Source organism: Nicotiana sylvestris, chromosome 11 (assembly GCF_000393655.2).
Source record: "Nicotiana sylvestris chromosome 11, ASM39365v2, whole genome shotgun sequence".
Taxonomy (NCBI): domain Eukaryota; kingdom Viridiplantae; phylum Streptophyta; class Magnoliopsida; order Solanales; family Solanaceae; genus Nicotiana; species Nicotiana sylvestris.
In genome coordinates, this window is record NC_091067.1 from 161,277,418 (window position 1) to 161,301,101 (window position 23,684).

Sequence of the window (23,684 nt, forward strand, 5' to 3'; positions counted from 1 at the left end):
ATGTAAAGAAATCTGGTTCCGAAGGTTGTAAATTTTGAACCCAAATTGATTCGTTTTGAGCCGCTAATACCTTTTTTTCTAGCCCTATCCAAAATCCCACGTTACGGTCCAAAGAAAGACCTTTTGACCAGTCTTCGAAGGATGCCAAGTCATGCAAATGGAAGTCGAGAATAACACTCTGATCCCCGGCAAAAAAAGTGATAAAATGAGAGGGTCTTATCGGTGAAAACCTTCACCGGCACCTGGAGGCGGCTATAAGTTGAGAGAGAAACCAAATGAGAGAGGCTTGATAGTGAAAACCCTTCGGGCACTACAAGTCGAATAAAGATTAAGAATCAGATAGGAAAGCACCAAACGAAGATTGTGAAAGGCGATTAACGACGGAGGATGGGCCACGTGTGCAATGTCATGGCCAATAGAGTTGGTATCCACATCTAATAGGTTTTACTTTGTAGTTTTCTTGTTAGAAGTCATATTTTGCCTTTTACTCCGTTCCTTTTACCTTTGTCATTTCCTCTTCTTGAGTCTCTTTGGTCAGAACAAGTGAGAAATGATTTCAAAATTTGCCATCAACTTTCCAATTATGCAAGGCGAGATCTGACTAGTACATCAAAGTGGTATAAGTCAACATGCTTTGAGGTTCGCACAAAATACCCATGGTCCATATCAATTCAGGGACAGTGCAACAAAAGGAGGGCTAGGGGGAGTGAACCAAGGGTATATTCGATGATGAGATTGACAAAAGGGTGGACCAGTGTCAAGAATGATATCCCCACCAGAAATCAAAGGTTATAAGGCCAAGGCCAGCGAAAAAATCAAGGAAGAACAACACGGAAAGCAATGGACATAATTTGGAAATTCATAGGAGACTCAAAGGTTGGGGAATGCCAGTTCACGGACAGTACCACAAAAGAAGATATCGGGTCTGCACGGGAAAAAGGTATTTCAGTAACACAAACGATGGAGAAAGTGGTTAATCAACAAACATGCAAGATCTTCAAGTAAAATCAGTTGTCATGAAAAATACATGGGGTCAGATAAGGAGACTGGGAAAATGGTTGAGAGGTTTGTGAATAAAGAATCGTCAAGAAGGTCGGAAGGTATCAGCCAAGTTTCAAGATGGTCAGACAACGCATAGATAGGAAAATGGTTGATAGCATCCCCAGCAGGAGTATCACAACCAACCACCACGTTTTAAACTGACCAATTTGTTTTTTTTTATTTGAAATAGGGACAGGAAATGCTATTGATGACGGAAAGGTACCCACTTGAGGAAGAAGGAAGATAACACAAGTTTTAAGGGAGGTAGTCTTTGAAGGAAGAAGATAACAAAAAAAGTACAAGTTGAAGGAGGAAGATAACATATTTTGAAAAAGTGTTATCCCAACAGTTTGTGAAGAAATGAAACACCAGTTTTGAGGGAAGTAGTTTTGAAGAAGGAAGACAGTACAAGTTTTGAGGGAAGTAGTTTTGAAGAAGGAAGACAGACAAGTTTTGAGGGAAGCAATTCCGAAGAAAGATAATTCAAGTTAGAAGGAAAATGGTTCAGGAGGAAAGGGGAAATAATGGCGTTTTATTTTCTAAGTTGTTATTGAAGTCAGGAGCCCGCCTGAAGAGAGGAATAACATTTTATTTTTCTAAGTTGTTGTTGAAGTCAGGAGCCCGCCTGAAGAGAGGAATGGCGTTTTATTTTTCGAAGTTGTTGTTGAAGTCAGGAGCCCGCCTGAAGAGAGGAATGACGTTTTATTTTTTGAAGTTATTGTTGAAGTCAGGAGCCCGTCTAAAGAGAGGAATGGCGTTTTATTTTTTAAGTTGTTGTTGAAGTCAGGAGCCCGCCTGAAGAGAGGAATGTCGTTTTATTTTCTAAGTTGTTTTTGAAGTCAGGAGCCCGCCTGAAGAGAGGAATGACGTTTTATTTTCAAGTCTTGAAGTTGGGAGCCCGCCCATATAGCAGAGGAATACATTTCAGTCTTTACATTCCAAGTTTAGAAGTCGGGGGCACGCCTGCATAATAGAGGAATACATTGAAGTTTGAAGTCAGTAAAGCGGAGGGTTACAACAAAGATCTCCAGCATAAATTAAAGTTCCAAAGTCGGAAAGAAGGCAACACTAGTCAGAAGAAGGCAGTTCAAGCTTCGAAGGAAAAATAATTCAAAGCTCACAAGAAGGAAATAAGCAATTTAAATTCGGCAATCAAGAGAGAATACAAGTCAAGTTAGAAGCAAAGAAACATCAGAGGAAACACAAGGCAGCAAGACAACAAGGCAACAATAATAGTCACATGACCAAGTTTGAGAATAAATCTTTGTAATTCATAGACCATAGCTTAGTATAACTTCTTTATTTTTATCAAGGTGTAACAAGGAGGTCAGTAAGCAGGTAGAAGTAACAACAAAACCACAGTTTTATGGTAGTCCCAGCTATCGAAACTCCCCAAACTACATTGACCTGATTCCCTTTTAGCCAGGGATATGTAGGAAACCTTTGAAGCAGAGGTTCGGTCAAATCTTTCAAATGCTTCACACGGAGTAGCCTAACGGGTAAATATCGCTCGTATCCGCTCACTTTATCTTTGCACGAAAACTCTTCGTATTTCCGGACAAAGAGGGGCAGCTGTGAGCATGTGATTTTTGCCCTACAAGAACTACTCCCAAAAAATTCAAAATAAAATAGTTTTGTGTTGCTTGTGATTAATTTGTACTTGTCTGTGCATGTTCATTTTTTACTTTAATTAAGAAAAATACAAAAATATATGTGTTGCATTTGCATTTACAATTTAGGATTAATTAAACAGTGATTTGTTTTACGAAAATGAAAAATCATAAAAAATAATGTACTTTGCAGTTTTTAGCATTTAATGTTGAATTGTGTGATTTTATTGTTAATTGGCATTTAATTATATGTGATAAATGTTATTAGAAGATAATTAGTATTTTTAATAAATTAACTTGGTTTATAATTTTAGAAAATAATTTAGGAAGAAAATAAAAATGAAAAATAGAAGAGAAATCGGACTGGGCCATGTTAATTTTGACCAAATCCAGCCCAAATTTTGTGTCTAACTCGGTCCAACTGTTAGCCCACTCATACGTCCCAAATGACGTCGTTTATGTCACTTTCAATCAGTGCCATTGGATTGAATCAATCCAACGACCAAGATCATCTCTCCCTTACCCATTCCCCCAACCCGACCCGTTTACCAGAGATGGATCCGGTCTCAGGAGTGCCTAAACGGCGCCGTTACACTTAAATGATCAATCCAGGTCGTTGATCTCATCAGATCAAACGGCCAGGATTCGTTTCCCCCTCTGGTATATAAACCTAATCCCTTACCCGTCCCCCCCCCCAAGACAAACCCCTCCTCTTCGTCTCCAAGAACCAGAGACCAAATGACCCCGTAAAACCCTAGCCGCCCTCATACCCCTTCGTTTGAAAGCCGGCGGCAACGATGTTGGTGACCATGAAATTCACACCACTGAACCACCTAACCACCCTCAACACAGATCCCTACCCTAAACCTACCCAACCAGTCCCAAGTTCACACCACAGCTCCACCTGACCTCCCTCGTTCCCAAACCACCCCTACTTTTGTTCGAATCCCATTAGAACTAATCAAATCTTAAATCGACTAACAAACCCTAAAAGGACCAAGACTGGAACCTGTCCAAAATTAGGAGAGTTTTGAGGCTGTTAATCGACCTTAGTCGAGTGTTCTCAGTCGAGAACACTCGATTAAGGTCCATTTTTGGCCTCAGAAGTTCAAGTCGAAATTACGAAGGTCAATGAGAACGGAGGTCATTTGGTTTCTGAAATTTCGAGGCATTTCTTTTGTTTTCCTTTTTATTTTGTTGTTTGTTTTATTTTGACTAATTAATTCGTCATTTTTGTCAAGTAGTTCTTCCTCCTCTTTCAGACCTTTTTCTTGGTCCAGTTTCTTTCTGTTGATTAACATATGTTATAAATAGTTTCGTCGATTAATCCGTTCATGTCTGTAGTTTAGTAGTTCTCGTCAAGTTGTTTGGTGTCGTTTGTTTTGTTTTCAGCCTTAAGGTTCCATTCAGTATATCCTCAAGGTCCCTACACTTTATGTTTAAGGCTAATTTAGAACTATGAGTGTACTGTTATTATTGGTTCGAATTGCTTCATTTTATATGATATTTGGTTCCCTTTTCTTTGTTGTTCATCATTTTTCACATGAGCTCAGTTTGTTTGTCGATTCAGTATGTTTACAGTGATCATTCATTTTGCCTAAGTTTGATTTAGAATTGTGAATATAGTTAGTCATTCCCATGTATATGTGTCAATCATGGTCTGAAATTTGACCTTGGTAGTTCAATATGATTTTGTTCGGATTCATTGGTCTTTATTTTTATGCTATTTGATCTGATCTGGGTTCTAGCTTGAATTACTGATTGAATTTGATGAGTTGAATTGGTTATAGCTGTTGGGGTTGGTACCGATTGAAGGGAGGATTGGACTAGGACAGTAAATCACAGTAATTTCAGGGGTAATTTGGGGTTTAAAGGTTTGGAAAAATGGTCTTGCTAAGTGGGCTGTCAGTAAAGCACTTAATTAACCATTAATCTAATGTGTTAGTAGGGAACAAAACATAATGGTATGGGGAGGTTTAAAAGGCATTGATTAAAATATGTTGCCCATACCATTTTGAACTTTAAATAAAGAAAAGGGTTAATGGGGAACAAAACATACTCTAGGGGAGTGCTAAAGGTATCATGGACAGAATTAGTTTCTTAAATCTGCCTAGTGCTCTTACGGGCTGGCAGGGTGAGTGTTTGGGTATAAAGGGAGGAGTCCGAGATCAGTCTTAGGGGGGGATCTTTTTTGGAGAGTATTTGAAGAACATTCTGATCAGTGGGAGAGTTTTTTTGAGATTTCTTTTAAAGGGTAGTCTCAGACAACATCTTAAGGGGAGGACATTCAGTTTTTTTTTAGCTTTGGAAAGTTTAAGAACAGAAAACCAAAATATATTGTTTCATTGCATTCATAGGTGTAAGTAGAATTCTGGATAGTGATTTTCATTGCTTAAGCGGTTCAGTAGTCTACTGTTTAAGTTTTGGTTTAATTCAAACTCTATTGAGTCTGTTCGTTTTGGTATTTGTTGTTGCTATTTTTTTTTTTTGCAGCTTGTTCTGGGCTGTGGTCGAGTTGATTCTGGGTAAAAATTGGTCTTGAACTGTGATGGTTGCTGTTGGAATTCGTGGTTGTTGTTGTTGTTTGCTCTTCTGTTGCTAACTCCTCCTTCTACTCGATTATATTTCCAAGTACATCGTTGTCTCTAATGCCTTGAAGTTTCATTCGATGTATCTGAACGATTATGAAATCAAATGATGAGGCACTGCTATCATATGAATTTGCTTTTGTATTTCATTATTAGTATAGCTTGTAGTTATAGATTTCAAATACACATTAGTATCGATTAGAATTTCTGAAACTCGTCTTGTAATTAAACTAGAGAGACTGTGGATTATTGATTATATGACCTTGAATCTGTACTGGACTGTATGAGCTACTCGGATTTGCTATAGTTAATTTAGTTAACTATTAATAGCCAATTACTATAGCTTCCATATTTAGGGTGTTGGGATCACAAACTGGTATAAAATTAGACATGACTAATTGCGCGAATAATATGGTACAGTAGCTAATCACATCAACAAGTTAAGCTTTTCCTTGATTGCCCGTGTTAATTCCTAGCATGAACAACGGCTCTAAATCTGGTAAACACATGAACTCGAGTTAGTAATTTTGGTTAGCATAAGGGTTGGGGTAAAAATCAGAATAATTGTTCGTGAATTGAGTTAGTTCATTAAACTTGATGGTTTAAAAACTTTCAGTGAACACTTGTGCACAATTAAACTGAAGCATTGATTAATTCGACGGTTGGGGCTTGATAGCCCTTTTGCATAAAGTGTAAGCTTCAGGGCCGAAATAAATGGCCCGAGCCCGGGTCTGACATGCATATCCATTTGGGGCCCGGACTATGATTCCCTCACGTAAATTGTTTGGAGTTTGTAGGTCTAGATGTAGTACTTCTTAAAAGATAACAATTAGTTAGGTTTTATTTTCATTATTAAAGACAGGTTAAGTAGAAAATTATAGCTTGCTTTAGGATACCCTTTTAAAACAAAATGAGACGAGCCTCGCCAAATAAAATGCAGAAGTTGCGGGGCCCTCAGTAAATATTGCGTTAAAATACTTTAGATCTCGGGACGGACCGTCTAATGAATTTCACGTCTTTCCTCAAAATAATAACGCGCTAGTCACTTTAGGCGCGCTTTTAATAAAGTACTTTATTAAACTCGGGTGCACATTTATGTGACCCAAATCCAAATCTCAGCTGAGTTGGAATGTGTCAATAACCAGGTGCATTGATGTGACGTGGTTCGAGATGTGTTTTCACGACGTTGCAATTCTCATTAAAAAATAATAATAATAAAAGCGGTAAAAAGTTAAAATTTTCACATAGGTTCAACATGCATTAAAATCAGATGAATAAGCCGAATATGACATTTGAGCGACCGTGCTAGAACCACGGAATTCGGGAGTGCCTAACACCTTCTCCCAGGTTAAGAGAATTCTTTATCCGGATTCTGGTTCGCGGACTGTAATACAGAGTCATTTCTTTTCCTCGATTCGGGATTCAACCGGTGGCTTGGGACACCATAAATCTCCCAAGTGGCGACTCTGAATTAAATAATAAATCCCGTTTCGATTGTCCTTTAATTGGAAAAACTCCCCTACGCCCCTGCAAGCGTAGGTAAAAAGGAGGTGTGACAGTGTTTTGCCATCAACAGCAGCAGATGGTAAGCGATTAATGAGGTGACATGCATATGTAACTGCCTTAGCCCAAAATTCTTTGCCCAAGCCAGCATTGGACAACATACACCGTACCTTCTCCAGCAAGGTCCGGTTCATACGTTCTGCCACTCATTCTGTTGTGGTGTATGTCTGACAGTGAAGTACCGGACGATGCCATTATTTTCACAGACCTTATTGAAATGATCATTTTTGTATTCACCTCCATTGTCTGTGCGAATACACTTAATCCTTTTGCCTGTTTGATTCTCCACCATCATCTTCCATTTGAGAAAAATTTCCAACACTTCATCTTTGCTCTTCATTGTATACACTCACACTCTTCGGGAAAAATCATCAACAAAGGTTACAAAATAGTGCTTCCCACCCAATGAAGGTGTTTTGGAAGGACCCCAAACATCAGAGTGTACATAATCCAAAAATGCCTCTAGTATTATGGATCTCTGTACCAAATTTAACCCTTGTCTGTTTTCCTTTGACGCAACGCTCACAAAACTCCAAGTTGCAAGCCTTTACTCCTTTTAACAATCCTTGATCTGATAGAGTTTTCAAGGATTTTCCTCCAGCATGTCCCAAGCGCATGTGCCATAGCTTGGTTGCTTCTGCCTCTTTGTCGTCACTGGATGTCACTGTCACTGTCCCAATAACTGTACTGCCACGATAGCGGTACATATTATTATTCTTCCGATTAGCCTTCATTACCACTAGTGCACCGGAGCATACTCTCATCACTCCATTTTCTGCAATGATTTTGAACCCTTTTGATTCGAGGGCTCCTACAGAGATGAGATTCTTCTTCAAATCTGGTACATATCGAACATCTGTTAATGTTCTGATCATTCCATCATGATTCCTTAATCGTATTGAACCAATTCCATATGAGGTAAGAGGGTTGTTGTCCGCTGTGTGGATGACTCCATATTTTCCCTTTTGAAAATCCACGAACCAGTCCCTGTTGGGACACATATGATAGCTACAAGCCGAGTCCATCAACCATATGTCTGATGATGTTGATGACTCTGTTGTAACTAATGAGAAGTCTGAATCATCACAATCAGCTACATTTGAATCCATAATGGTCTTTCCATTGTTATGTTTGGCCTTATTCTTCAACTTCGGACAGTTTTTCTTCCTGTGCCCCTTTTCTCGACAAAAGGCACATTCATCTTTGCTGGGTCTGGATCTTGACTTGGATCTTCCCTTCTTTGTCCTCGTTTGATTTTGAGGACGACCCCTCACAAATAGTGCTTCTCCTTCTCCGCCCTTCTGTTTTTCTCGCTTTCTTTGTTCATAGCTGTACAAAGCCGAACAAACTTCTCTGAGAGAAACTTCGTCATTTCCATGGAGTAGAGTAGTTTCAAGGTGCTCGTACTCATCAGGAAGTGACGCCAACAACATCAAGGCCAAGTCACCATCATCATAAGTTGTATCCATATTTTGCAAATCTGTGACCAACTTATTGAAACTGGTGATATGTTCATTCATCGTGGTACCAGGAACATAGGTGAAGTGAAACAGTCTCTTCTTCATGTACAATTTATTTTGACTGTTTTTCTTCAAAAATTTATCCTCCAGTGCTTTCCATAATTTACTTGCAGAAGTTTCCTTTGTGTATGGATATTTCTGCTCTCTAGCAAGGTAGGATCGAATGGTACCGCAAGCAACACGGTTGATAATTCTCCAATCTTCTTCTCCAATAACATCTGGTTTCTTTTCTTCAATGGCCAGATCTAGCCCTTGTTGAAAAAGGACATCTAGAACCTCGCCTTGCCACATCCCAAAATGCCCGGACCCGTCAAAAATTTCTACCGCAAATTTCGCATTTGACACAATTCTTGTCATAAGCGAAGATGCCAATGATGACGTATTGTTGACACTTGATGTAGATTCTTCTTGTTTATTGTCTCCCATATTTGACACAAATATTATTTAATAGCTGACGACACAAATCAAGATTATTTCCTTTCTGATGTAGAAGATCAGACTAAGCTGCAACCACAGAGCATACTCAGACAGAACCTTGACTCAGTTACCAAGATAAATCTTTTCTGATGTGGAAGATCAGACTATGCTGCAACCACAGAGCATACTTAGACAGTACCTTGGCTCTGATACCAATTGTTGCGGAAGCCAAATGTATATAGTGTGAATAAGTCACAACTACTATACCAAAAATTATGACAGCCACCAAATAATAAATAAGACAATAAAGCAACAATAAAAGGAACACCAAAATTTACGAGTTTCGGCCAATTTTGCCTACTCCTCTGACACAACCAATATTTTATTCCACTCCAAAAATACAAGTGAAATAATACTAAAGAGAGAAGATACAAATGCCTTAAGAAGATAAGAAGGCAAATGAGAGGTGTATTTAAATCCTAAACATTAGGCCTTCTTTTATAGGGGAAAATCACCCCCTCCCCAACTCTACTTCCCAACCGATGTGGGACAATTTGACATCTTCAACAAAAACGTGACCCAAAAAGCGGGTATAGATGCAAATCCCTGTAGTGCTATTAATACCTTGGTGAAAATTTTCATTTCTCATTAGCCCACTTCTTACAACTTGTTTGGATGGTTGTTACATATTGTATTATATCGTATTGTTACTTTAAGTAGAATGTTTGTTTTGATTGTTACTTAAATTGTATTGAATTGTATCGTTAAATCAGTCTTACGTAATGACGAAAAGTGTTGTTTTATATAACGACCGATTTGGTGTGGTCACGTCGTTATCTTGTCTTTTTCTCTTATCTCGCCCTTCATATTATTAAATAATTTTATTTTATCCTATATTCTTTTTTATAAAATAATTTTAACTCGTATTATAATTTTTCTTTATAATATTGCAAATTTATTTTTTATATTGTTAGTGTACGATATCATAAAATGACGAGAAACGATACAAACAATACAATACAATAAGATACGATACATTATGAAACGTAATAACAATCATCCAAACAAGTTGTTAGCTTCAATGGCAAACTCTTAGTAAGAAGCACAGTTAGCAGAAACTATTGAGACTAACAATACAATACAATAAAATACGATACATTATGAAACGTAATAACAATCATCCAAACAAGCTGTTAGCTTCAATGGCAAACTTTTAGTAAGAAACACAGTTAGCAGAACTATTGAGACTATTTATTGAAGTATCATGTGACACTGACACTTTTGAACCACTTTTCATGCCCAATTCCATGGCATAATAATAGATCTTGCATTGAGAGCTTTTTACAAGTTAGGATTATTGTATTAATATAAGTTTGGACCACTTATATTAATCAAATTTATAACTTTCTGTCTTTAAAGATAATTTGTTGTAAATGAAAGAACCAGATCCTAGTGCTATGGTTTCTTTGATTATGGCAAACTACAAGTGTTATAAGCTTCAATTAATCCAAAACATTAAAAAGTTATTACTTTTTACTTTTTAATCCACTTTCTGTCTCTCAATTTATTTCAGGATTTCTGAATCTTGAAGTTTGTAAGTGTCCAATTTTTCACATGTCTCGTTGGTTCGCTGGTTCTTAATACAGTCAATTAGCTTTATTTGTTCCAAAAATTTTTGGCTGCCATAGTAAAGTGATGTTCTAAAGGACATATATTATAACATAATATAATATTGAGTTTCGAGAAAAACTCGATTTTTACCTCTCATCATATTGTAGCAGGAACATTGGGCATATTAGCGGGCCTATTCCATCTTAGCGTCCGTCCGCCACAAAGTCTATACAAAGGATTGCGTATGGGAAATATTGAAACCGTCCTTTCCAGTGGTATTGCTGCTGTCTTTTTTGCAACTTTTGTTGTTGCCGGAACTATGTGGTATGGTTCGGCAACAACCTCGATTGAATTATTTGGGCCCACTCGTTACCAATGGGATCAGGGGTACTTCCAACAAGAAATATATCGAAGAGTTAGTGCTGGGCTAACAGAAAATTAAAGTTTATCAAAAGCCTGGTCTAAAATTCCTGAAAAATTAGCTTTTTATGATTACATCGGCAATAATCCGGCAAAAGGGGATTATTCAGAGCGGGCTCAATGGATAACGGGGATGAATCGGTTGGATGGTTAGGCCACCCTATCTTTAGAGATAAAGAAGGGCGTGAACTTTTTGTACGTCGTATGCCTACTTTTTTTGAAACATTTCCGGTCGTTTTGGTAGATGGCGATGGAATTGTTAGAGCCGATGTTCCCTTTAGAAGGGCAAAATCGAAGTATAGTGTTGAACAAGTAGGTGTAACTGTTGAGTTCTACGGCGGTGAACTCAACGGCGTCAATTATAGTGATCCTGCTACTGTGAAAAAATATGCTAGACGTGCTCAATTGGATGAAAATTTTGAATTAGATCGTGCTACTTTAAAATCCGATGGTGTTTTTCGTAGCAATCAAGGGGTTGGTTTACTTTTGGGCATGCTTCGTTTGATTTGTTCTTCTTCTTCGGACACATTTGGCATGGTGCTAGAACCTTGTTCAGATTTGTTTTTGCTGGTATTGACCCAAATTTAGATGCTCAAGTCGAAAAAAACAAGTCCTATTTTTTAAAAATCCTATTTGGGTGGATTTAAACTGAATTAGAATTAAGAAATAGAATTTTAGGGATAAGGAATAAATTAAACATACAAACCATGGATAAATCCAAACGACCTTTTCTTAAATTCAAGCGACCGTTTACCCCGATCGAATTGGTAAATGGCTATTATATAGGGATGTTGTCATACCCTATGATGGTGGCTGTTTAAATAGAGAGTTATCAATTAAAGGAATCTTAAAAGTGGTGAAAAATATATTGAATAATTCTGTTTTAATCCACTCTTCTTTTTTAATCTTACGAGAAGAGTTGACACTGACTTATGATACTACGATTCGAATTCTGACCTCTTGACCATAACACAATATATACCCATGGGAACACTGACGCCTAAACAATTAAAAATCTTATAAGGAGTTTCAGTCATAAGATGGTGGATTAGCGATAGAACACTAATTAATGGTAGACTCTATGGTTATAATCATGGAGAGTTGCCCTTAAACATTCTTAAGCACATGACCGAGCCAGCTGTGAAAGGCTGCACCAAATGAGCAGGGCATTAACACTTTTGGCCCGTACTAGAAACTATTTATATTTGGTAGCCAAAAAAATATAAAATTTATATAATTTTTGTATATAACACACACACACATATATATATATATATATATATACACAAAAAATATATATATATATACAATTTTTCGGCTATTATTTTGAGAGTGGCTCTACAGTGTCATTTTTTCTTACATATATAAGTAGAAGCTCAAGCACAATCCGGCATACGGCCCAGCTAATTTACTTGGTAAAGTGCAACTTGTCCCCTATGGGCTGCTAGTTAGATCTCACACCAGTCCAAAAATAGGACTAACTTGGGCCAAAATCAAATAGCCCAAAGTTTAAAAGATGAGCACATTAACAGATATGGAAAAAACATTGCAAAACAATGATGTTCTTTGCACTCAAATTTGTAATCTTTGTGCAAGATTCACAACATAATCTACACTAGTTCTAAATCACTTTCTAAGAAAATGTAGTAGAGCACGAGAATTTTGTCCAGACTTACAAATCGTGACGCGAAATCTGGATATACAAAACGCAATATGCAGGTTTATTCAATCAACATCAGGCAGCAGAAAAACAATTATTCTGTTACACTAGTGTACACAATAAGAAACACAGAAGTGGCTTGAAGCAGTATCGTTATCTGCTGAGCACTATGTAGGAGGAGGAAGTCTGAACTCGACAAACTCATTACTTCTGCCAAAACACAGTGCAACCTGCCAAGATTCTCAAGAAAGACCAATTACCTTTCCAGTAGAGGTGTCAATGTCAATCTCGTAGAAACAAGGCCGCGTAGGCAGACCAGGCATTGTGCTCATTGTTCCAACTAGTGGATAAATGAATCCCGCGCCAATGCTTGCTCTAACATCCCTGATGGGCAAGATGAATCCACTTGGAGCGCCCTTCTTTGCAGCTTCATGCGAGAATGAATATTGTGTTTTAGCCATGCAAATTGGCAGATTAGAAAATCCTTGCTTGCTATACATCTCAATCTGCTTCTCAGCCTAATAGCACAGATATCAAACTCCTTGTGTTAATGAAAAAGACCAAGAGAATTTCACCGTATGTAACTATGCTTTCAACAAAATCAAAGTCTTGTACCAGATTAAATTACCGAACAATCTCAGGTGGATCAGTGATAGTTTTCAACGTTGTGATTAACATAAAAGGTGCGTTAAGGCATCAATTAGGCTATACGTACCAACACCTTCAGCAACAAATTACAAGGAAAAACTTGAAGTCCTAGATTATTAGAAAATTTTATTATTAAATGCGGCATATAGGGAATTCTCACGGCTAAATGGTTGTATAATGATAGTTATGGGAAAACTACAGAAGATTTATAGGTCACAACAATATAAGAAGAATAACAGAGAACTTCACCAAATGCACATATATATATAGAGAGAGAAACTATCATTCCATACACGAGCGTGTGCCTAGGAAAATGTCCTGTTAAAAAGATATGACAAAAGAGCAGCACAATTGGGTTTCAAGCGAAGACAGATATAGCAGCATAACTATGCTAATCATAAAGGGTTATAAAAGGAAAAACCTAGTCTTATCAAAGGCGAAAAGCACAAAAAAACTCTATCTGTTGGAGCTTTAAGCACAAAGCGCAAATAAAGTGTGGGCTTTAATGATAAAAGGCGCAACTGGAGAAAAAATAAAAATATGTATTTGTAGTCCAAGACTAATAATTATAAGCATGGATAACAAATATATGGATAAAAAAATTGAAAAAGATTTACCATAAAGTGAAATATCAATTGTTTAATGTTGCTTTTTCAGGATTACACTCATTGGTAAGGAAAAATATGTCTTAGAGCCTTGATGCGACAGTAAAGCGCGCACAAAGCGAGGCAAAGCGCTCAACATGTGTTGAGCCTCGCTTCAGGGCTTAAGCACGCTTTAAGTGCGCCTTTGACAACACTGGAAAAAACAGAAGCAAACAAAGGCAAGATAAGGTTAGAGTGTTAATCAAGCCACGAGAAAAGGCTTGATTCGCAGTCTAACAAGTCATGCTATGTTGATCTCCATGCTATGTCTTTATACGTATCATATACCCTGATAATGTCGCCAATATTTACTAATATCTGCAACTAATCTACTACTAAAGAAAACTTTTCTGCATCTGAACTAAAATCAATAATCAATTCACTGTTAATCTATATTCAAAAAGAAAGTAAAAGAAAAGAAAAGTCACCCACTCTTACCCTTGATTTTTACCATGATGCAAAATCGCTCTGCAGTGCAACCTATTCAGACAAGTCAAAGATAACAGGCCTAAAAAAACAAACCATATATGGGATGTAAACTAACTCTCACATCAAAGAGAACTACTAAAGATATTAAACACCAAAAATGCTTTTCTGAATTTGTTAACATCTGGAGAGAGAAACACAGATAAAATAAGAAAGAAAGTGCAGTAATAGGTATGAGCACTGGAAAAATCTACCTGTTCAGAGTACTCAACTCCATCAGCACCATATGATTTTGCTATTGCCGCTATTTTATCTTTTATACCTATATCCAGCGGGTACAGGAATCTTAGTGGTTGTGTTGCATTCTCACAGGCCTTCTGAACTGCAATTCCAAGATCCACCTGAATAAACAATTCCAGCTTATTAGTGTTTCATATTAGCAACTAGTAAACCCCATAGCGAAACGGTCAACACAACACATTTACCTGTTTCTTTCATGTTTTTGTCCAAAATAAGGATGGAGGAAAAAACAACTTAGAGGTTATCATATGGTTATACGTTCATTACATCACATAAGTTCAGGTCAGAGTGCGAGAGTCTTCAGATTAGTAAACTAGATCCAAACTAATAAAAACGTTCAGCTGATTAATACTTCTAAACTGCCAAGCAGCAGACAACCAAAAGCAAAACTACATAACAAAATAATTATGGCGACCACTATGACTAAAACAATAGCTTCACGCTCTTGCAAGAACCAATTAACTGACAGTCAATCATGTATGCGCTGTTGACTCTATAATGGAATTGTTAGGACATTTAGTTAATCCCGAACCAAATATTCTGCAGAAACTTGTATTGTCAATTTGGATATATGCGTCTCTTAACTGAAAATTTTGAGTTTTTTAGCATGTGTAATTTATTTGGTACTCAACCTTCTACTCAAAAACCTCTTTTTATTTTTCCATAGAAGTGCAATGATTGCATAAAAGACTTACCGCTCCTTTGCCACCATGAGCATGATGAGTACAAATTACTGCATCAAATGCTCCTGCAGCAAATGCAGCATTTTTAACTGCATTTAGTTCTGCTTCAGTATCCGATGCGAACGCATTGACGGCAACCACAACATTTGCACCATAAGCTTTTGTATTTGAAATGTGCCTGGCCAGATTCACGCAACCGGCTTCCACTAGTGCAACATTCTCAGTTACATAGGCACGGTCAAGAGGCCTTCCAGCTGTGACGTCAGGTCCTCCACCATGCATTTTAAGGGCTCTTACAGTGGCCACAATAACAGCGCACTGAGGTTTCAAGCCACTATATCGACATTTGATGTTCATAAACTTCTCTGTCCCAATATCAGAACCAAAGCCAGCCTCTGTAACCACAAAGCCACCAGGTCCGACGAGCTTTAATGCAATCTTGTCAGCAACAATAGATGAATTTCCATGTGCAATATTTGCAAAAGGACCCGCATGAACAAGAACAGGAGTGCCCTCAAGAGTCTGCATAAGAGTAGGGTTAATGGCATCTTTCATCAAGACGGTCAAAGCGCCTCCAACCCCAAGATCATCAGCCGTAACTGGATCACCAGCCTTGCTATTCCCGACTACCATTTTCCCCAGCCTCTCTCGCATATCAGTTAGTGATGTCGTGAGGGCTAGAACTGCCATTATTTCACTGGCAACTGAAATATCAAATCCTGTCTCCCGCACCATCCCCTTCTCTTCGGGGCCCTGACCTACGGTAATTTTTCTCAAAAACCTATCATTGACATCCATAACTCTTCTCCATGTGATGGAAGCGGGATCTATATCTAGCCTAGCAAATTTATTGACCTCTTCAGGAGTAAGGTCTTCAGGGGCCGTCTTGCCAATACCAAGTTTCTTCAAACGCCTAAACATTATGTCGCAGAACTTCCGTTTACCTTCTTTATTTGGCGGGCATAACCTGTTAAAGAGAGCCTTATCAGACTGTGAAGATTCATGGAAGATTCGCGTATCAATGGCAGCAGCCAAGAGGTTATTTGCTGCTGTAATTGCATGAATATCTCCTGTTAAGTGAAGATTGAACTCATCCATTGGTATCACTTGACTGTAACCACCTCCTGCAGCACCACCCTTGATTCCAAATGTTGGTCCTTGCGATGGTTGGCGGACACATGTGACAACCTGAGAGAACCAGGTCGAGAGGAAACTGGTCAGAGATAAAATTAAAAAAAAAAAAAAAAATAGACAGCATTTCTAGGACGCAAACGCTGACATGGATAATGCCTTCTTATCAAAATAACATGAAATCAATTATAGTGCTTTATCTTAAAAATATAAAAATGTATGGACATCATTTGCTCAGCTATAAGTTACTGATTTAACTAGGAGAAAATTAATCATCCACGTATACCTGATAGACATGAAATTTTAGATGGTTTTTTACATCTCTACAAAAATTAGGACAAAAAGAGGAAGAGATGAGGAAAATTTAGGAGGGAGAGATTCAGCAAAAAGGAATAGCCAAATCTTTCCTCTGCCCAAGATTTCTCTTTGTCTCACATTATAATCCATAAGGAGAGGGTCAGGTAGCACCAATATACAAGCCAAAAGGGACATCTTCAATTGGATTAGTAGAAAGATTCAATGAAAAATACAAGAAAATGAAGACTCTGACTCGAATAACAAAATCTAAATCTTGATTCAGAGACCTCAAAGTGAAAAACACTTGCTTATATCTATCCAACTTCTCAAAATTTTCCAGCAAGAAGAAGAAAAAAACCATAACATGAATATTTGTCAACTTCTCTCTGATGTCCAGAAAAACCAGATAATATATCCACATTTCTTCACTTATATATTATCCTTCTTTACAAGGTCAAGAGATATTAGCTTACAGGCATATATTAGCTAATTGTTAGGATACAGAGAATTATTCTAAGTTTGTGAGACAGGCATCCTATAGAGAATTCAAAGTTACCTTTTTATCAAGGAAAGCTCCCAGAGCCTGGCAAAGGCCGACGGTGGTGGTGGACTTCCCTTCTCCAAGAGGGGTTGGAGTTATCCCTCCAACCACCACATAATACCCGTCCTGACTTCCTCCAACCTCATCAAGCACTGATAACAACACCTAGAATCACAACAAATTCAACATATCAACTCACCGACCATCAAAGAAAAGCCAACATATTAATAGCGATACACAAAAGCACATGTCACATTCATATCCTCTTATGCATGCTTGTTTTCAACTAAAAGACCTCATTTTAGTCTAAGAAACTCAACCCTGAGAAACTGCAAAATCCAAGTACCCACGTGTAATAATCATTCAGCAAAGAAAGATAGCATATGAATAGGTGACAAAAAAACAAGTTGGGCATGATCAATATATATGCTCCAACTTGAGGGGGAGTGTTGACATACAAGTTGTCTAGCACATGTATACACATGTACTACATCATAGCTAGCACATGTATATGAGTTGTATAGTAGGTGTAATACAAGTTGTGTAGCACATGTATACACATGTACTACATCATAGCTAGCACATGTATATGAGTTGTATAGTAGGTGTAATTAGGTGTATGACAACTAATAGATTAGGTGAATTAGTATTATAAATAGGCCTTGTAATCTTCTCTTCTATATATGAAATATAGAATTTCTTTGGTTTCTAACATGGTATCAGAGCATTGAAGTTTTTTAATCAGTTTGTTGTTGGGAAATTTTTTTTCCCCGTTCGAATTATTTTTGTTCAGAACAGTCTTTCGCTGCTTTGATTCTATTTCACTATTTCCGACCATTTTTTGCCCCGACCGCTTCTTTACAGATTTTTCTACTCACTATTCCGACCAAAGTGGTACTGTCAGGATTTTTTTTTTCCTGACAACTCATTTTCCAAGATCACTGTTCCAGCACTGTTCACTGTATTGTTCACTGTTCACTGCACTGTTCACTGCACTGTTCAAATTTCACTGCATTGTTCTTGACTATTTGATTCTGCTATTATTCGGGTGCAAGATGACTGAAACGAAACCTACCGTTGATGTCATTCCGGTTATGTCCAAAATTACGAAGAATAAGTTCATGGGTTCCAATTACATGGATTGGAGTAAGACGATCTGTCTCTATTTGCTGAGCATCGACAAAGAGAACCACTTGGTTGATGATCCACCCAAGGATGAGACTAAATCAGTTTGGTTAAAGGAGGATGCAAAATTGTTTCTCCAAATCAAGAATTCGATGCATAGTGAGGTAAATGATCTAGTTTCTCATTGTGATTATGTGAAGGATCTAATGGATTATTTAGATTTTTTGTACTTTGGCAAAGGAAACTTGTCTCGCATGTATGATGTGTGCCAGGCATTTTACCATCCATCCATGCAAGATCGCTCTCTCACCACTTACTCCTCAGAGTTTAAGAAGGTGTATGATGAGCTTAATGTTATATTGTCGTTTAGTCCAGATGTGAAGGTACAACAGGCTCAGCGTGAACAACTGGCAGTCATGAGTTTCCTTTCTGGTCTTTCTCCCGAATTTGAAGGGGCCAAATCGCAGATTTTATCTGGGACTGCTATCTCTTCCTTGAAAGAGGCCTTTACAAGAGTGTTGCGTACTGAAAAGTCTCATCCAGGTCCGACAGCCACGATCGATAGTGGTGCTCTGCTTAGCCGCGTCCAAAAGAATAGGAGTCATAGTAATCGCAATCGGAGTAGCGATAGTCGAGACCTAAAGCAAGGGGAAGTTGAATGTTTTTATTGTCATGAGCTCGGTCATACCATACGTTATTGTGTGAAGCTTCAGAATAAGAACAAAAGATCTCAGTATGCCAACATCGCCACTTCCGAGACTATTTCACCATCTCAGTCATCATCTCCTCCTATCAATACTATCCCCGAGTCAGGTAAAACCACTAAGTGTCTCCTCTCTTCGTTATCCAAATGGGTCATTGATTCTGGTGCCACAGATCATATGACAGGTAACTCTAAACTCTTTTCCACTTTTCAGTCACATACCCAATGTTCCACAGTTACTTTAGCCGATGGGTCTACCTCATATGTTTTAGGGTCTGGCACTGTTAACCCAACATCTTCTCTTTCCCTTAGTTCCGTCTTAAATTTGCCTGATTTTTCTTTCAATCTAATATCTGTCAGTAAACTTACTCGTACTCTAAATTGTTGTGTCTCATTTTTTCCCAATTATTGTCTTTTTCAGGATCTTACAACGAAGCAGATTATTGGTAAAGGTTCTAAGTCTGGGGGTCTCTATGTTCTTGAATCACAGGTGCCGAAATCCATTTCTTGTTCAACTGTGTTGTCTCCCTTTGATGTACACTGTCGATTGGGTCATCCATCCTTGTCTAGTTTGAAGAAGTTATATCCTCAGTTTCAGAGTATTTCCTCTTTAGATTGTGAGTCATGTCAGTTTGCTAAACACCATCGCCTTCCTAAAGTTTCTAGAGTCAATAAACGGGTCGACTTACCTTTTGAGTTAGTTCACACCGATGTTTGGGGTCCATGTCCTATTATCTCTAAAACTGGTTTTAGATATTTTGTTACCTTTGTGGATGATCATTCTCGTGTTACTTGGTTATATTTAATGAAAAATCGTTCGGAGTTGTTTTCAATTTTTTGTGCTGAAATAAAAACTCATTTTAATGTTTCCGTTCGTAATTTAAGGAGTGACAATGCAAAAGAATATTTTTCGGATTTGTTTAAAGATTATATGGCTACAAATGGTATTCTACATCAATCTTCTTGTGTTGACACCCCTTCTCAAAATGGGGTTGCGGAACGAAAAAATAGACATCTTCTTGAAGTAGGCCGAGCACTCCTCTTTCAAATGAAAGTGCCAAAATGTTTTTGGGCTGATGCCGTCTCTACAGCTTGTTTTTTAATAAATCGTATGCCATCTTCTGTACTTCATGGTAATATTCCTTACAACATTCTTTTTTCCTCTAAGCCATTATTTCCTATTGAACCCAAAATATTTGGTTGTACTTGTTTTGTTCGTGATGTTCGTCCACAGGTAACTAAATTAGATCCAAAGGCCCTTAAGTGTGTGTTCTTAGGGTACTCACGTCTTCAGAAAGGTTATCGGTGTTATTCTCCAGATCTCAAAAGGTACTTAGTGTCTGCCGATGTCACATTCCATGAAAATTATCCGTTCTTTTCTTCATATGTTTATAACAGTCCTGAGGAAGAAGATGATACTTTGGTCTACACTGTCACACATCCAGTTAGTTCTCCAACACCTCTTCCTCAGTCACCCGTTTCCCTCGATCGACCATCCGAGCAGCCACCTGTTCTTCGTGTGTATACCAGGCGACAACAAACCTCAGAACCCGATCCTTTACCTACTTCTGCTTCGTCGGTAGATCCAACCTCCTGTGTTTCAGATCCTAGTTTGGATCTTCCTATTGCCATTCGCAAAGGTACACGACAATGTACTTATCCTATTTCTTCTTTTGTGTCTTATGACCATTTGTCTACTTCTTCTAGCTTGTTTATTGCATCATTAGATTCTGCTAGGATACCTAAAATTGTTCGTGAAGCATTGTCCCACCCAGGTTGGCATGATGCAATGATAGAAGAGATGATGGCTTTAGATGAGAATGGTACTTGGGAGTTGGCTGATCTGCCCACTAACAAAAAGGCTATTGGGTGCAAGTGGGTATTTGCTGTTAAGTTTAACTCCGATGGGACAGTAGCTCGTCTTAAGGCACGCCTTGTTGCAAAAGGTATGCACAGACCTATGGAGTCGACTATTTGGACACTTTTTCCCCGGTCGCCAAGTTAGCTTCTGTTCGATTATTCATTTCCATGGCAGCTACTTATGATTGGCCTCTGCATCAGCTTGATATAAAGAATGCTTTTCTACATGGAGAGCTTTAGGAAGAAGTATATATGGAGCAACCACCTGGGTTTGTTGCTCAGGGGGAGTGTGGAAAGGTATGTCGTCTTCAAAAATCTCTTTATGGGCTGAAACAGAGTCCTCGTGCTTGGTTTGGCAGATTTAGTGAGGCTGTTCTAGAATATGGGATGAAGAAAAGCAATTGCGATCATACGGTGTTTTATAAAAAGTCTGATGATGGTATTCTTTTATTGGTAGTATATGTTGATGACATCGTTATTACTGGAAGTGATATTACAGGAATTTCAACTCTAAAGTCTTTCCTTCACACTCAATTTCAGACGAAAGATTTAGGGCAACTAAAGTATTTTTTGGGAGTTGAAGTTACACGGAGCAAGAAAGGCATCTTCTTGTCCCAAAGGAAATATACTCTTGACTTGTTAGCTGAAACTGGAAAGTTGGGATCTAAACCATGCAGCATGCCAATGGTTCCTAACACACAACTCGTGAAAGAAGACGGTGAGTTATTCGAAGATCCAGAGAAATATAGGAGATTGGTTGGGAAACTGAACTATCTTACAGTAACTCGTCCCGATATCGCATACTCTGTCAGCATTGTGAGTCAGTTTATGTCTTCCCCAACAGTCAGGCATTGGGCGGCTCTGGAGCAGATTCTTTGTTATCTAAAGGGATCTCCAGGACGGGGTCTAGTATATAAGAATAATGAACACACTAACATTGAGTGTTTCACAGATGCAGATTGGGCAGGGTCAAAAGCCGATAGGAGATCCACGACAGGATATTGCGTTTTTGTTGGTGGAAACTTGATTTCGTGGAAGAGTAAGAAACAAAATGTCGTATCTCGATCTAGTGCGGAAGCAGAATACAGAGCTATGGCACAATCTGTGTGTGAGGTTGTATGGGTACATCAACTATTAAGTGAAGTTGGCTTCCAAACTACATTGCCAGCAAAGTTGTGGTGTGATAATCAAGCTGCTCTTCATATCTCCTCTAATCCTGTATTTCACGAAAGGACTAAGCACATTGAAATAGATTGTCACTTTGTTCGTGAAAAGATTCAACAAAAGCTCATCTCTACAGGTCATGTTAGAACTGGAGATCAATTGGGAGACATTTTCACAAAAGCTTTGAATGGAGCTCGAGTTGAATATATCTGTAACAAGTTGGGTATGATCAATATATATGCTCCAACTTGAAGGGGAGTGTTGACATACAAGTTGTCTAGCACATGTATACACATATACTACATCATAGCTAGCATATGTATATGAGTTGTATAGTAGGTGTAATACAAGTTGTGTAGCACATGTATACACATGTACTACATCATAGCTAGCACATGTATATGAGTTGTATAGTAGGTGTAATTAGGTGTATGGAAACTAATAGATTAGGTGAATTAGTATTATAAATAGGCTTTGTAATCTTCTCTTCTAGATATGAAATATAGAACTTCTTTGGTTTCTAACAATTGGCTAAAAAGTCAGGTAATAGACTACATAGCAGTGCTGTAGAAATTAACTTCATTTTCTATACAAAACACAAAAGGAACCACATCTATGCATCCCAATCACACTACCTTTCAATGCAGAAAAGCATTAGCATAACAGAAACAAGGTGACAATTTACAATTGTACAATTAATGAGGCTCACATAAAACCGTAGAATTAGCAATTGGAATCTCTTGTCATTTTAGCTCTTAGTTTTAGCAGAAAATGAATGCCAACCAATAAACACCTATTCTTCTAATCACCAATCAACATGGATTGACAAAGTAAACCAAAATTTCACAAGGTAGGGGTAAGGTCTGCGTACACACTACCCTCCCCAGACCCCACGGTATGGGATAATACTGGGTATGATGATGTTGTTGTTGTACTACAGAAAATCCAGAACAGTTATGTTAACACACACACATATAAAAGGTAGTACCTTTGGTTTATACTTGCCATAGAGATATAATACTGAAGGTTAAGATTGAGTTATTATTTGAACTTTTAGTTTTCATTAGGCAATACTTTTATCAGAAAATGAATGTCAACCAATACACACATATTCTTCTAATCACCAATCAACATGAACTACAAAAGTAAACCAAAATCTACAACAACAGGGTGCTAACAAAAATCAAACAGAAGTGAAATAATAAAACATATCCTAACACATGAATCTGCATACAACAATAACCTGTGAAAAAAGGTAATACCTTTGCTTTATACTTGCCATATAAATCATAATGCTGGGGATTAAGATTGAGTTCTTGAGCAATCTCAGAAATATGAAGTGGTTCAACAGAATTAGCAATATCTATATCTGCAGGAACAGGAGAAACCACTTCCAGTTTCCTTGTTGTTTTTCCCATGATTTCTTATACCTTAAAAAAAACTCAAGATCTTGAGTTTTCCTTTAAAGGGTATATTCAAGATTGTATTTTTAGATCAGATAAATGTTCAGATATAAAGAAAGACGAGTCTAAGTCAATTATTGGCAGTAGGGTGTCAGTGAAAAAACAGAGTTCTTGTCTTTGTTGAAGATATAATGTATATCCACCCTTGTATTAGACTATTATTATCATTATTTTGAGGATTTTGATGGGGTAATGGAGTAGGTGCGTGGGTGGGCGGGTGGGGATTATTTCTTGTTAATTTCTTATCTAATGTGTGATGCATTGAACTT

At 37.9% G+C, this 23,684-nt stretch overlaps 1 protein-coding gene across 1 annotated transcript; it reads right to left on the minus strand.

Annotated features, from left to right (window-relative positions):
• Positions 1-12,316: 12,316 nt before the first annotated feature.
• On the minus strand, positions 12,317-23,562 carry LOC104227962 (formate--tetrahydrofolate ligase). Its single transcript, XM_070162364.1, has 5 exons — positions 23,215-23,562; positions 17,116-17,265; positions 15,144-16,319; positions 14,403-14,549; positions 12,317-12,948 (listed from the first exon to the last, which is right to left on the minus strand). Exons 1-5 carry the CDS (start codon positions 23,368-23,370, stop codon positions 12,673-12,675), a joined length of 1,905 nt encoding a protein of 634 aa, XP_070018465.1. The 5' UTR covers positions 23,371-23,562; the 3' UTR covers positions 12,317-12,672.
• Between the last annotated feature and the right edge of the window lie 122 nt (positions 23,563-23,684).